Source organism: Melanotaenia boesemani, chromosome 20 (genome assembly GCF_017639745.1).
Source record: "Melanotaenia boesemani isolate fMelBoe1 chromosome 20, fMelBoe1.pri, whole genome shotgun sequence".
Taxonomy (NCBI): Eukaryota; Metazoa; Chordata; class Actinopteri; order Atheriniformes; family Melanotaeniidae; genus Melanotaenia; species Melanotaenia boesemani.
In genome coordinates this window covers 17,683,753-17,696,994 of record NC_055701.1, presented here as the reverse complement: position 1 = coordinate 17,696,994, position 13,242 = coordinate 17,683,753, and the positions used below count along the sequence as shown (strand labels likewise).

The 13,242-nt window shown below is 39.8% G+C and overlaps 1 protein-coding gene across 2 annotated transcripts in view; it reads left to right on the top strand.

The window, feature by feature from the left end:
- Window positions 1-12,384, top strand: part of htr1d (5-hydroxytryptamine (serotonin) receptor 1D, G protein-coupled) — a 61,492-nt gene extending 49,108 nt beyond the window's left edge. For both annotated transcript variants that reach the window (XM_041972889.1, XM_041972888.1), the window contains one exon: window positions 9,246-12,384. In XM_041972889.1, the coding sequence (XP_041828823.1) occupies window positions 10,148-11,299 (1,152 nt within the window). In that variant the 5' untranslated portion in view covers window positions 9,246-10,147 and the 3' untranslated portion in view covers window positions 11,300-12,384. The remainder of the gene's footprint in view (window positions 1-9,245) is intronic.
- Window positions 12,385-13,242: the final 858 nt, after the last annotated feature.

Here is a 13,242-nt window from a genome sequence, read left to right as displayed (position 1 = left end):
ATTTGAGGTGGGACAGAACCAGGCGCTCAAATGACTTCATGACCACAGAGGTCAGTGCCACAGGTCTGTAGTCATTAAGTCCAGTGATCCTTGGCTTCTTGGGGACAGGAACTATAGTGGAATTTTTGAAGCAGTCCGGCACGTGACACGCCTCCAGTGAGGCACTGAAAATGTCCGTAAACACTGGGGCCAGTTCGTTTGCACAGTGTCTCAAGGTGGCTGGAGAGACACCGTCTGGGCCGGGGGCTTTCCGGGGGTTCACACGTTCGAACTGCTTCTTAACCTGCTCTTCCAAAATTGAAAAGGTTGTGGGGGTGGGGAAGGAGGGGGGCGTTGTGGAAGTCCTTGATGATGCATTCTCCTCTGAGGCGGGGTAGGAGGGGGGGTAAGAGTCTTTGTTGTTGTTGGGACTGGGGCTGGTGGAGGTGTGAGGGCTGCCTGATGGTACATCAAAGCGACAGTAGAATCCATTTAAGAGGTTGGCTGTTCGCAGGTCGTCAGTGGAGTGGGGGGTTTTGGGCTTGTAGTTGGTCATTTGCCTAAGTCTTCTCCAAGCTGAGGCCGGGTCGTTCTCTGAGATTTCCTGTCGCATATTCTCAGAGTGCTGTGATCTAGCAGTGTCCACTTCCCTGCTAAACCTGTATTTAGCCTCTTTGTAGCAGTCTTTGTTCCCACTCCTGAAGGCCTCCCTCTTTTCTAGCCACAGCTGTTTGAGTTTAGGAGTAAACCAGGGTTTGTCATTGTTGAAACTCACCCTGGTGCGTGATGGTATAATGCTGTCCTCGCAGAAGTGGATATATGAGGTCACAGTGTCCGTATACTCATCCAAACTGTCCGTGGCAGCCCTCATTGAGTCCCAGTCTGTAGTCTCCAAACACGTGCGGAGCTCCTCCACAGCCTCGCTGGTCCACTGTTTTATTGTCCTCACCACCGGTTTGGAGAGTTTCAGCCTCTGCCTGTACGCGGGGATCAGGTGGATCATTTCGTGATCAGAAAGACCGAGTGCAGCGCGGGGCACTGCGTGATAAGCTCCGCTGATCGTGCTGTAACAGTGGTCCAATGTGTTCTCCTCTCTGGTCGGGCATTTAATGTACTGCTTATATTTGGGAAGTTCTTGGCTCAAGTTGGCTTTATTAAAGTCCCCAAGAACAATGATGAGAGAGTCCGGGTATGTCCGCTCCATGCACAGTATCTGGTCCGCAAGTGCACACTGAGCTACGTGCACGTCCGCGTCTGGCACGATGTAAACAGCGGCCAGTATGAATGAGGCAAACTCCCGGGGAGAGTAAAACGGTTTACAGTGAATGAAAAAATATTCCAGAGAGGGAGAACAGTGCTGAGCGATCACTGTCATGTCCGTACACCAGCCACTGTTGATGTAGAAGCAGACACCTCCTGCAATTCGAGCTGAATACTGTCCCTTTACCACTGGTTAATTTCTATCCCTTTTCTTCCCACTGCTTTTAATTTTCTTGCACTGGAATTAATCACCATACATTCCCAGAAACATGTAAGCCAGTCCAGCACTCACCACAGCCAGTTCATTTAGGAACCAATTGCTTTGTACAAATTATTTGTGTATATGGTTGGAGGGTGGTCCAGATGGAGTATGTTCTGTGCATGTGCAGCCCACGCAGCTTGACAAAAATACCTACTCTCATGCTCTCCAGAAGCTGCACATACCAGAAAAATGATAAATCAATAAAGCCTTTAGAAATTATATGATTTAATTTACTTTATGCAGCATAACATGCTGGCGTGCTGCCATTACATGTCAGCAATTCATGAAACACGTTTCTATTCATAATAATCTTTATAGTCATGCTTTTTTTTATTTATTTATTTTTGTTGATTAGATTTGGGAGGCTTGAACTTTAGCTTAAAGATTTATTTAAAATATGATAAAATATAAATAATTATAATTATCTGTGTTGTATAATTTTGATTTTTCTCACACGATGTTGTGAAATAAATGGGCACAGCTTTGTGGATTTGCTAATGGCATTAAAGTTAAGACTAAGGTTAAGGAGTTTGCATTGGTAACTTGGCAAGACTGCTCAAAGCATTCTACCTAGTTCTACCCAATGACCACTGATCAATATTAACAGGTAATTAATATAAACACACACCTAACCTCCCATCTTCCCTAGGTAGACTGGGTACACTGTTCATCTCAAGCAAAAAAAAAAAAATGTCCTGGAGGCTTGGGGTCCTATGTAGTGTCTTAGCTGTTCCTAGGACTGCGCTCTTCTAGATGGATCTGTCTGATTGATCTCCAGGTATCTTTTGGAGCCACTTCTTCAGTGGGGGGACACGGCCCCCAGTGCTCTGATAAACACTGGTACTACTGTTGCCTTCACCTTCCAGGCTTTCTCCAGCTTTTTCTTGAGTCCTTGGTATTTCTCCAGGTTCTCGTACTCCTTTTTCTTGATATCTCCATCATTGGAGATGGCTACATCGATCACTACGGCTTTCCTTTGCTGCTTATCCATGATCACTATGCCCGGTTGGTTGGCCACCACCATTTTGTTGTGCCTATCTAGAAGTCCCACAGGATCTTAGCTCTCTCATTCTCCACCACCTTGGAAGGTGTTTGCTATTGTGACCTAGGAGTCTCCAGTCCATATTCTGCACAGATGTTTCTGTACACCATGCCGGCTACTTGGTTATAGCGTTCTGTGTATTCTTTGCCTGCCAGTATCTTGCAAGTTGCTGTGAGGTGCTGGATTGTTTCAGGGGTCTCTTTGCACAGCCTGTACCTAAGATCCTGCCTGGTTTGGTAGATCTGGGCCTCGATTGCCCTGATACGCAAGGCTTACTCCTGTGCTACCATAATTAGCGCATCTGTGCCCTTTAGTCCAGCCCTCTCTAGCCATTGCTAGGACTTGATGTTTAAACAGTGAGTCTTGATTTTTTTATTTAAAAAGTGGGAATTAAAAGAAAATTGTTAGTCAAACTTAACTAAACAATGAAATGAAACCTATTCAATTAACCAATTCAAAGAAAAAAAAGAAATCTGTTGATCTGTGCTTAACTGCTATAACTTTCTCCAAATCATGCTAGACATTAAAACCGATTAAAGTATTTAAGTAAAAATAAAGTTTTTAACCCACATAAAACAAGCTTACAAATGCCTATTTAGCCTCATAAAGGAGTGTGTAGGATTTATACAGCCACTAACTCCCACTCAGTTGTTGTTATCTCATGTCAGGAAAATGTATTTGCTGCAACCAACTGAGATGAGCCTATTCACATTTTTATCAACTCAGGTCATCTCACATAACTGACTTCCAGAGGAACTGTAGAATTAAAATTAACCTGAAAGCCCACAGTCCATCTCCAAAGATATTAACTCCACCCCATCCAAACACAGAGCTCATACATGCTCACCTACCATTTACAGCATGCTTTAGTAAACATCGGTCATTAGCTGACAGCGGATGACTCTGCCTCTCTAAGCTGATTCAATTATCCTATCTCCACCGGGGCCTGCTGAGTTCAGAGGATATTACTGTTTCACCCAGACCAACAACCAGGCTACTGCACTCACAGCAGCATCTACTTGGATATGGCCTATACCTGAAAGGAATGAATTGGATTTGTAGTGGATGGTGTATAATGCAATGGGATCTACTGAGCAGGAAATTCAGACCCGAGAAATTCAAAGAAAAGATTTGTGCATGTTTTCTTTGTTGTTACCACTTTTAGTAAGGTTGATAAATATCACTGTAGTGGCTTGAGCCAAACCTCACTGTATTTTTACAGGGATTCCCAGCTCTGGTCCTCAAGGCCCACTGTCCTGCAGGTATTAGATGCTTCCCTTCTTTGACACACCTGATTCAAATTAATGGCTCAGTAGCAGACTTGTGCAGCGCTAGTCAGAGATCCATTTAGTTTAAATCAGGTGTGTTGCAACAAGGAAACATTTAATACCTACAGAACAGTGGGCCTTGGGAACAAAGGTTGGGGATCACTAGATCTTCAAGTGCAAAGCCAGATGTATCCATAACATATTTCATACTAAAAGCATCCAGCCCATTAGTCTACACCTGTTTTTGATGATAAATCTGATCCTCTTATCCATTCATTATGAGGCTCAGTGACTCATTGTGCTTTAAACCAGACCATTTGATCTTGTTAAGCCTTGGTCTTGACTTCTTTGATGTGTAAACAGATAAACTGTTCAGCCATCTATCAAACGTGCTACTGCAGCCATTTCTGGTCATGCACACTAGAATCATATTACAGGATAGCAGCTCACAACAGGGACAAGTGAGTGAATAAATGAGTGATATCCACGACAACCTTATTGCCAGCTGACAGCATGGCATTCAGTAATAAAACTGAGCACTTTTAACAGATACTTATCAGTCTCAGTGTAGTGTGGCTTAGTCATGCAATGTGAACTGTGTGACGTTCACTCATCAGTGGTCATAGTCATCTCTGATACATGATATTGTGTTTTGCAATTTTAAATGTACAGAAACAACTATAATGAGTACAGCAGTCAAATTATATATAGATGAAGTGGCAGTGCATGCTAAGGATGCACCATCTTTTCATTCCCTAGTCATCACTGGTGGTCTTCATGAGATTAATTTCTAAGAAAGCAGTATATGGATGTACAGTGAAGTGCAGTTTTATGAATTGTAATTGTAATATTCCATATAGTAGTAGTTGGACCTAGCATGACATGTCATGTGGTCTCTCATTTTTTTTATAATAAAATAAAATTTTCACCATCACTGCTTTCATTTTTTAGTAACTTTTTTATAGCTCATGTGTGGTTTCATAGTAAGCAAAAACGGTGTGCAGTTTTTTTTTTTTACTTGCAGACAAGAAAAGAGAGCAAAAGAATCTCAGTCCAACCAAAACAAACAAACAAAAAAAAAAAAAAAAAAAAAAGCACCCAAAACCAAACACCTTCATGGAGCTGTTAATTGAGGATTATTTTAAATGTGTCACTCATAACATATAAAACTAACCTTTTTTAATTTTGAATTAAACTGCAGTTCAGTTCAGCAAGGCTCAGATAGACCAACACTTGTATATTTCAAAGACTTTCTATGTGCATTTACCTGAGTGGGAATGGTCACTACCCTGTGCCCTTTTCTTTGCTGTCAAACAGTACATACAGGTCTTTGATGGAGGGTAGCCAGTAGCCATTTAAATGCCACAGTGCAAACTGGGAGCAGAATAAAGCAGTAAATAATGTATGTTTTAATTTTAATGTTGTGAGAAGGCTTTAGATTATTCTGTATCTAAAGATTTTATCTGCATTAGATAAAATCGGCATTATTATCCAATGATCAGACTTGTTCCTATCATACAGCTGAGCTGAGCTTTCTAACTGTGTATTATTACTATGCTACGGTTTTCTTGGCCTAATGATAAAGGAAACATAATAGCATGTTCCAAGGTTAAGTTAACATTTTCTTTTTATGTGAGTAGGCTACAAAAAGAAAATGATAAACCATGTTCTTTTAAAATGTGGTGTGTTTTTGCGAAGACAAACACTGAGCCTTCACAATAGAGTCAATACAACTCCTGATGCTTCCCAGTGTTTCCCTTTGAGCCAAGTTATTACTCTGTAGCTATATTAGTCTTATTTGGTTCCACTGGTCCAGTATGTAATATCTCAACAAATATCAAACAGATTGTCATGACTTATGTTACAGTCAGTTTTTCCTTTGATTGGATTAATCAACAAATACAGCTTTTACAGTATGTTAGACTAAATACATTTTCAGAGCTGTAGCAGAAAAATTCTTAGGTAGTCACAAAACCATTATTTCCCAACATGGGTATTTTGGGGGTTAAAATATCTACCTCCGTAAGACATTTTGTACATGGTCCCAGCAGTGGAAATTGGACTTTCCAAAGGTTCCTAGCCTCAGAGTCCAAATAAAGCTTCATAATATCTATACCTGTATAATTTCACCAGCCTTAATCTCTGATGTTATTTGTGTCTCATGCTGCTCATACATGTGCAGATCATTTTGATCTTGGTGTGCGAAGAGACTAAGAAAAATATTGTCCTTCCTGTGGTTTCCTGTGTAAGACGTCTTATCTTGGCTCTCTCACATGACTAAATTAGAAAACTGTCTCTGCCTAGAAGTAAGACATAGAGCCTGAGCTTCCAAAATGACTGCTTGCATTATCCAGCAAAGGGTTTGTCTTGTTTTTGGTATTGACACTTTTTCTATTAAATTTATTTGCTCACTTTCAAATGCCGGGGTGAGGGGTTGGAAGGGTTCAGGGTCTGTTACACTAAGACAATGTCTAACCATGCCGTTGAAATTTGTGGTTTTAGTGAAACATCTGATTGTTAAAGGATGTTTTACACAAGTTAACACTTCTTAGAACATTTGATCCCATGACTTTTGGCACTATTATTGGGCTTAAATTAAATTAATCTTAATGCTTTGGTTTTAAGCTGTTATCTGTTTAGTGCTTCTTGGCAGTATTTGCACCCTATAGCCCACTTAGATGATCAGCATAATGACAACTTTGTTATTGGCTTTGTGAAGATGCAAGCATGCTGATGTTTGTGTTATCTTAGACATACATCTGTCACATCTTTTATAGTAGTCTAAATCTCATTTTAATGAGGGATCTAAGGGTGCTCCAGCGGATCAGGTACTGACTGTTATTGGCCACTCTTTGCCCTAAATAATTTGATTGGTGGTTGTAAATAAAGGGGAGAGCAAAGCCTGTTAACTTCATCAGGATTAAACCTGGCGTTAAGTCAAAATTATTTATTTAAAGCTAGTGAAACTTCACATTAAGATCAGATCTTTATTAAGTACACCTGTTAAATCACGTATCAACACATAAGCTAATCTGCAAATCACATGGCAGCAACTCAATGCACTTAGTGACATAAAAACGTAATTAAATAACCCCCAATTAGATCTGAACGTGCAACATTTTGAGCCTTGAAGCAGAAGGCTACAGCAATAGAAAACTTTACCCTGGGTGCCAATACTGTTAACTCAGAGCAGGACACTGAGGCTACAGTTCACACAAGTTCGCCAAAATTAAATAATACAGTAGAAGATTGGAAAATCATTGCCTGGTCTCATGAGCCTCCATTTCAGCTGCAGGTGGCAGGGTCAGAATTTTGTAAATAAACAACATGAAAGCATGGATCCATCCCACCTGGGATCAACAGTTCATGCTGCTGCTGCTGCTGATGTACTTTTGGCTCCTTAGTACCAACACGCTGCACATGCTGTTTTGACAGGAAGACTTATTGTGGAACGGATGATTGCTGTGTTCACATGTTCATGTATAGACTGGGTCTATCCCTTTATTACCAGTGCACCCATCTTCAGATGGCTACTTCCTGGAGGGTAATACATTTTGTCACTAAGCTCAGATCATAACACTGAGTTCACTGTACTCCAATGGACCTTCTAACAAGGTGGACCTAATAAAGTGGCCAGGGATTGTATGCCAAACCTGTTTCCAGTAATCATTGATGAGCTCCACAAATCCTGCTTGGAACACCTTGAGAGGGGAACTCGTAAAATTCTTCAGATGGTGTTTCATTTTTTTCTAAGACGTCAAAATCACTGAATTATTTTTGAAAACAAACCAGTGCCTTAAATTTGATTCTCAAAAAAACTATCATTTTATAAAAGCATACAAATCAATACTAACTTTCTAAAATTCAAATGTTTACAAATGAATACTCTACTGCATGTACATTTTCATCTGATACTACTTTATAAACTGTCTAATATGCCTTTCGCATGCAGCCATCTCTTAGTTGAAGCTATGATTTGATATTGTCACGTTCATAGCACAATAATTACCTCTCAAGAGCCCAGATGTCAATCAAGCCTTCAATTTATGGAGGTGATTTGCACAGTTGTATCAGAAACACCCCTACACTTGGAAATCTTATCACTCAGAATGTGCTGGCAGAAGGATGTGTTAAGTGTGAAAGGGCAAACATTATTAGTGGTAAAACCACTCTAACAGTTTTTTTTTTTGGTACTTTCCATCCCTCCATATCTTTCAAATGTGTCAAATATTTAATTAAATCTTATTCTAGTAAAAAAACTTTACTCTATTTGATTATTTAGATTTCAGTGTACTTATGAAAACCATTTCTTTTGCAAACTTGAGTCCCGCTTTGACAGAAATTCAGACCAATCAGCTGATACAGATTGTTTTATTTGCCCTTTAATATCAGGCAAACTGTTTAGCCTTGCTTCAGAAAATAGCTGCTTCAAAAGACTTTTTGGTCAAACCATTACCATCAGAATAATTAATGTGAACTAAATGTAAATAAGTTTCAGGGGCAGGCTAATGCAACACAACCAGGACACGTCAGGTCATTCCTGGAAAACTGCTAATGTTATCAATTTACTTATTTTCCATCAGCAGTCAACAAGTTGTGTTTCAGCTGATACCAATATTATATGTCTATGCAATGCTAACACATATCTAACAAGCAAAATATCTGCAGTATACGCTGTTAATAATCATTGAGCTGCTCTAATATATATATATATATATATATATATATATATATATATATATATATATATATATATATATATATATAAATAACTAATATAAAGATGTAAAGCTGGACAGGGTCTTATATGGTTAGTAGACATCATGAAGTCTTCCCCTCTGGGTGAAAAATGACACATTTTCACATTACACTTACATTCTGTTCCATTGTACTTGAAAGTGAGTCTAATAATTTCTGACTCTAACCTGGAGGCAACACTGTCAGTGTCTTACCGACTCACTGTCACTGCTCCAGTTCCATGTAGTTAATACTTTCAGAAGTAATATTAGGCAGAACATACTTATAAGGCAGAATATTGGGTGGGTTGAGCATTTAAACTGAATTTTTATGTAAAGAGCTTGTGTTGCAGATCATTTCAAGCTGTAGAAATAAGAAAAACAAACAGGTTGATTGCAATTTTCCAAAATGATAAGTTTTTTCAGTTTGCATTATCTTTAGGAATTTAATTGCGTTTAAAAAACTGAAGTAAATCAGGACCTGTGTGGATACTTTGTCCAAAACTTTTTCAAAATGGTGATGTCAATTTGTAGACACACTTAATTTACTTTGTGCTCAGGTGCATTAATTTCTCCTAAATTGTAGACAGAATCATACAGGGGGTTGGTTTTTTTGTACAGGGGAGCAGATGGTGGTGCCATGAAAGAATAAATCTAATATTTTCTTCTTTTCTTTCTCTCTCATTTGTCTCTTGCAGGATGAAAATGCATCAGAGGACGCTGGATTAATCTCTGATTTAACTTTATAATCTCATTGACTTCTACAACTGAACCTGAGTCAATACTGTGAAGAGGAACAGTTAATAGAAAACCACTTGGAGCTGAGAAAGATTCTTCTGCTGGTCATCACAATTAAGAAAATTTCAGTATGACTGCCTAAAAAAGCCCCTGGACACTAGGCAATTATCTCTGAGCAGAAATTATAACTGCAATTGTTCCTCATCTTGTTTTGATGTTGATCCTTTAACTACGATGTTTTACCTTCTAAGCATCATCAGAAACAGCAGGCACAACCAAGTTTCAGTAAAGACTTTAATTCGGATGGCCTCATGTGGACGTCAGGAAAAATAAGAAAGAAACAAGAAAACCTTTGTGTCTGTTGTCATCGTCTTCCTACATGCAGCTCCCCGCTTAGCTTTATTGAAAAGGAGGAGCCCATTAAAGCATTTGATAGATAGAAAAGCTTGGTCTGAAGGTGTGGCTGCCTGCTGGCTGTTGGTTGGAGGTGAGATGAGAGAATGCCTATATCTCCAGAGCCAAACACAAATTAGGATCTGGCTTTCCAGCAGCTGCACGAGAGAAGCCAGTCAATACTGAAGCCTGTGATTAAATCATCAGGATCATCAGTTTTGAACTGAAATGATGGAATTTGATGTTTATTGGTTGATTACAAAAACAGGCATATAAAAAGTGGAATAAACAACAATAAACTTTTACAGCCACCAAAAAGAGGATTAAAAAACAAGCTTCAACATTGGCGCCACATGGACATAAAGTTCTATTCAGTGTATATCATAAACTGATCCACACATACAATTAGATGATAATTATGAGTCCGGTTTAAACTGTATATAAAAAGGTTTATAGGACTTTTGGTGAGATGGCGTTGGATAACAACTCACTGGACTACTTTACCAGTAACTTCACAGAGGTTCCTGACAGCAGTGCAGCTCCACCCTGGAGTAAGGGCACACTCCTCAGCCTCCAGGTCTCCCTGTCTGCACTGTTGGCTGTAGTCACCCTAGCTACTGTGCTTTCAAATGCCTTTGTTATTGCAACCATCTTTCTGACCAGGAAGCTCCACACCCCTGCCAACTTTCTCATAGGTTCTCTTGCCGTAACAGACCTGCTGGTGTCTATTTTGGTCATGCCAATCAGCATTGTCTACACTGTCAGCAAAACCTGGTCACTGGGGCAGATTGTTTGTGACATATGGCTGTCATCTGATATCACCTTCTGCACAGCCTCCATCTTGCACTTGTGTGTGATTGCACTGGACCGCTACTGGGCCATCACAGATGCACTGGAGTATTCAAAACGTCGCACTATGCGCCGAGCAGGGATGATGGTTGGGGTAGTGTGGGTGATTTCTATATCTATTTCCATGCCTCCACTTTTCTGGCGGCAAGCCAAAGCCCACGAGGAGCTGACAGAGTGTGTGGTGAATACAGATCAGATCTCGTACACCATATACTCCACCTTCGGCGCCTTCTACGTTCCCTCAGTGCTTCTTATTATCCTCTATGGACGGATTTATGTTGCTGCCCGATCTCGCATTTTTAAGACCCCATCGTCATCTGGGAAGCGCTTCACAACTGCACAGCTCATCCAGACCTCTGCAGGCTCCTCTCTCTGTTCTCTTAATTCTTCCTCCCACCAGGACCCACACCTACACTCTGGCAGTGCAGGAGGTGGTGGAGGGGGAGGATCACCTCTGTTCATGAACAGTGTGAAAGTGAAGCTGGCAGACAGCGTGCTGGAGAAGAAACGTCTTTGTGCAGCGCGGGAGAGGAAAGCGACTAAGACTCTGGGCATCATCCTAGGAGCGTTTATTGTCTGTTGGCTCCCGTTCTTTGTCGTCACACTTGTCATGGCCATATGTAAAGAATGCTGGTTTGATCCTGTTCTCTTTGATATATTTACCTGGTTGGGATACCTAAACTCTCTTATCAATCCTGTCATATATACGGCATTCAATGATGAATTCAAGCAGGCCTTCCAAAAACTCATCAAGTGCAGAAGAAACTTCTGAAAGCTTAAAACTGATTTAAACTGCCATCTACAGGAAAACAGAAAATCAACAAAACAAACAAAACAAGATAATATGTGACAATAAAAGTCCTAAACTTCTGACTGTCTCATCTTACACTTACTAAAATGAATGTATTTTCATTCTATGTGGCATAGATCTTCAAACATCCATCACCAAGACTTAAGCATGCATCCCTAAAGAGTCTTTCACATGACTTGTAGAACTCAGAGTCACAAAGGACAGTTAATGTGGGATGAAGTCTTTTACATGTCACAACAGCTATTTCCGTTGTTTATTGGATGAATGCAACAGTTGCAAACAAACAAGAACTTGTGTAACTGTGTTAAAAGAGCAAACTCAGAGTGATTGAAGTCAATACTGTGGAAATGAAAAGCCATGAACTGAATGTTTTCATAATCTCTATGTGATATGGTATGTTGCTGCTCCCATATGTATCCATGGTACAGTTCACTAGAAAGACAACAAACTCTAAAGCATCTGTTTCCATTAGAAATTATACATGAGGGAGCTGTGTGTGTGTGTGTGTGTGTGTGTGTGTGTTAGATATACTTACTGTAATATATGCTTGTTTTGAGAAAGGAAGGTAGTCAAGTGTTTTACATTTCTACATGCTTTTCTCCAGTGAAGCATTTCTCTTCATTACAGAAACTGAAATGGGCAACAAAATTCTCTTTCTGAATATTTATATTACACAATGTCATAGCAACAACTGCTGTCCCTAAATTTCTTGCAAGACGATGTGCTGAAGCTAATAAGACAAGGCTAAATATACTGGGTATTGAATGTTAAGTGAGAATAATGGGAGAGATTTAACATGTTTGTTTGCTTTCTGCTTATTTTACCTTCATATGAGAAAGTGTCATTGGAACATGCATTTGATTAACAGGGAATATACTGATGATAAACATGGAAATGAATATTTCTGGCTGTCTTTAACTGATTGAGTCATGATTTGATTCAGGATTGCAGCCTAATGGCTCTCTGTGGATGTGTCTCCCATTCAACTAAAGATGAGTGGATGCAAAAGAAACTAAATATGTTTAAATCAAGTAAAGCAAACAAAAATAAAGATCATCCTTCTGCTTCTTGTCATGAATATAACCACAGCGTAATCGTGTGTCAACTAAGCGGAGACTGCCACAAAAGAAACTGATAGAAAAATACTTGACTTAGTTTAATACTTTAACAAGAATGGCCCGGCTAGCAGGGTGGCAAAGGTTATGACACACTGCACAGAAATTGGTGTGTCTTTGGATAGGGTCAGACCAAATATGGCTGTCAGAGGGTCAGGGTTCATTTTAATACCAAACACCTGCTCCAGAGTCTAAAAAAACCCAAAGGGATGACAACTTTGGGCAGCTTCAGAATATGTGCAAATGATCAGCAAGTGATTAGTTTCATTGATTGCAAGTGTCACTGTGATTAGGATAAATCTTTGCTAGTCTGGCATTAGTTAAATGATCCATCTGCAGTAGTTCACACTGCATTAAGCCATGTCTAGTGCAGATAGAGGAGGAATGAACTTGTGTTAAGATTTTGTTCTACCTGCTGTCAGATATTGGTCTTTTATATCCCGAGCCCAAGATTCTCTGAGTTCATTCACTGTGCTTTGATTGAAGAGATTCATCTTATTATACAGTGTTGAGACTAACCTTTTCTGGTCTGGGTTCATAGAAAAGAGCTGATCTATCTCTGTTTCTGGGGGAAGTGCAGCATTAATTTTTGGACAAAATGTCAGACCTGATAATATCAGAACAGGTGGCTGTTGGGAAAACTATATGATGGAGGAGATTACTCCTTCATCGTATAGGTCATTGAGTGTCTTAAGACCCTTGGAAAACCACACTCTAAAGGCAGAAAAGGATTTAAAAGAAGATGGTACAGAATGGGAGTGCAAGCTGAGCCTCTGTGCAGGCCGTAAT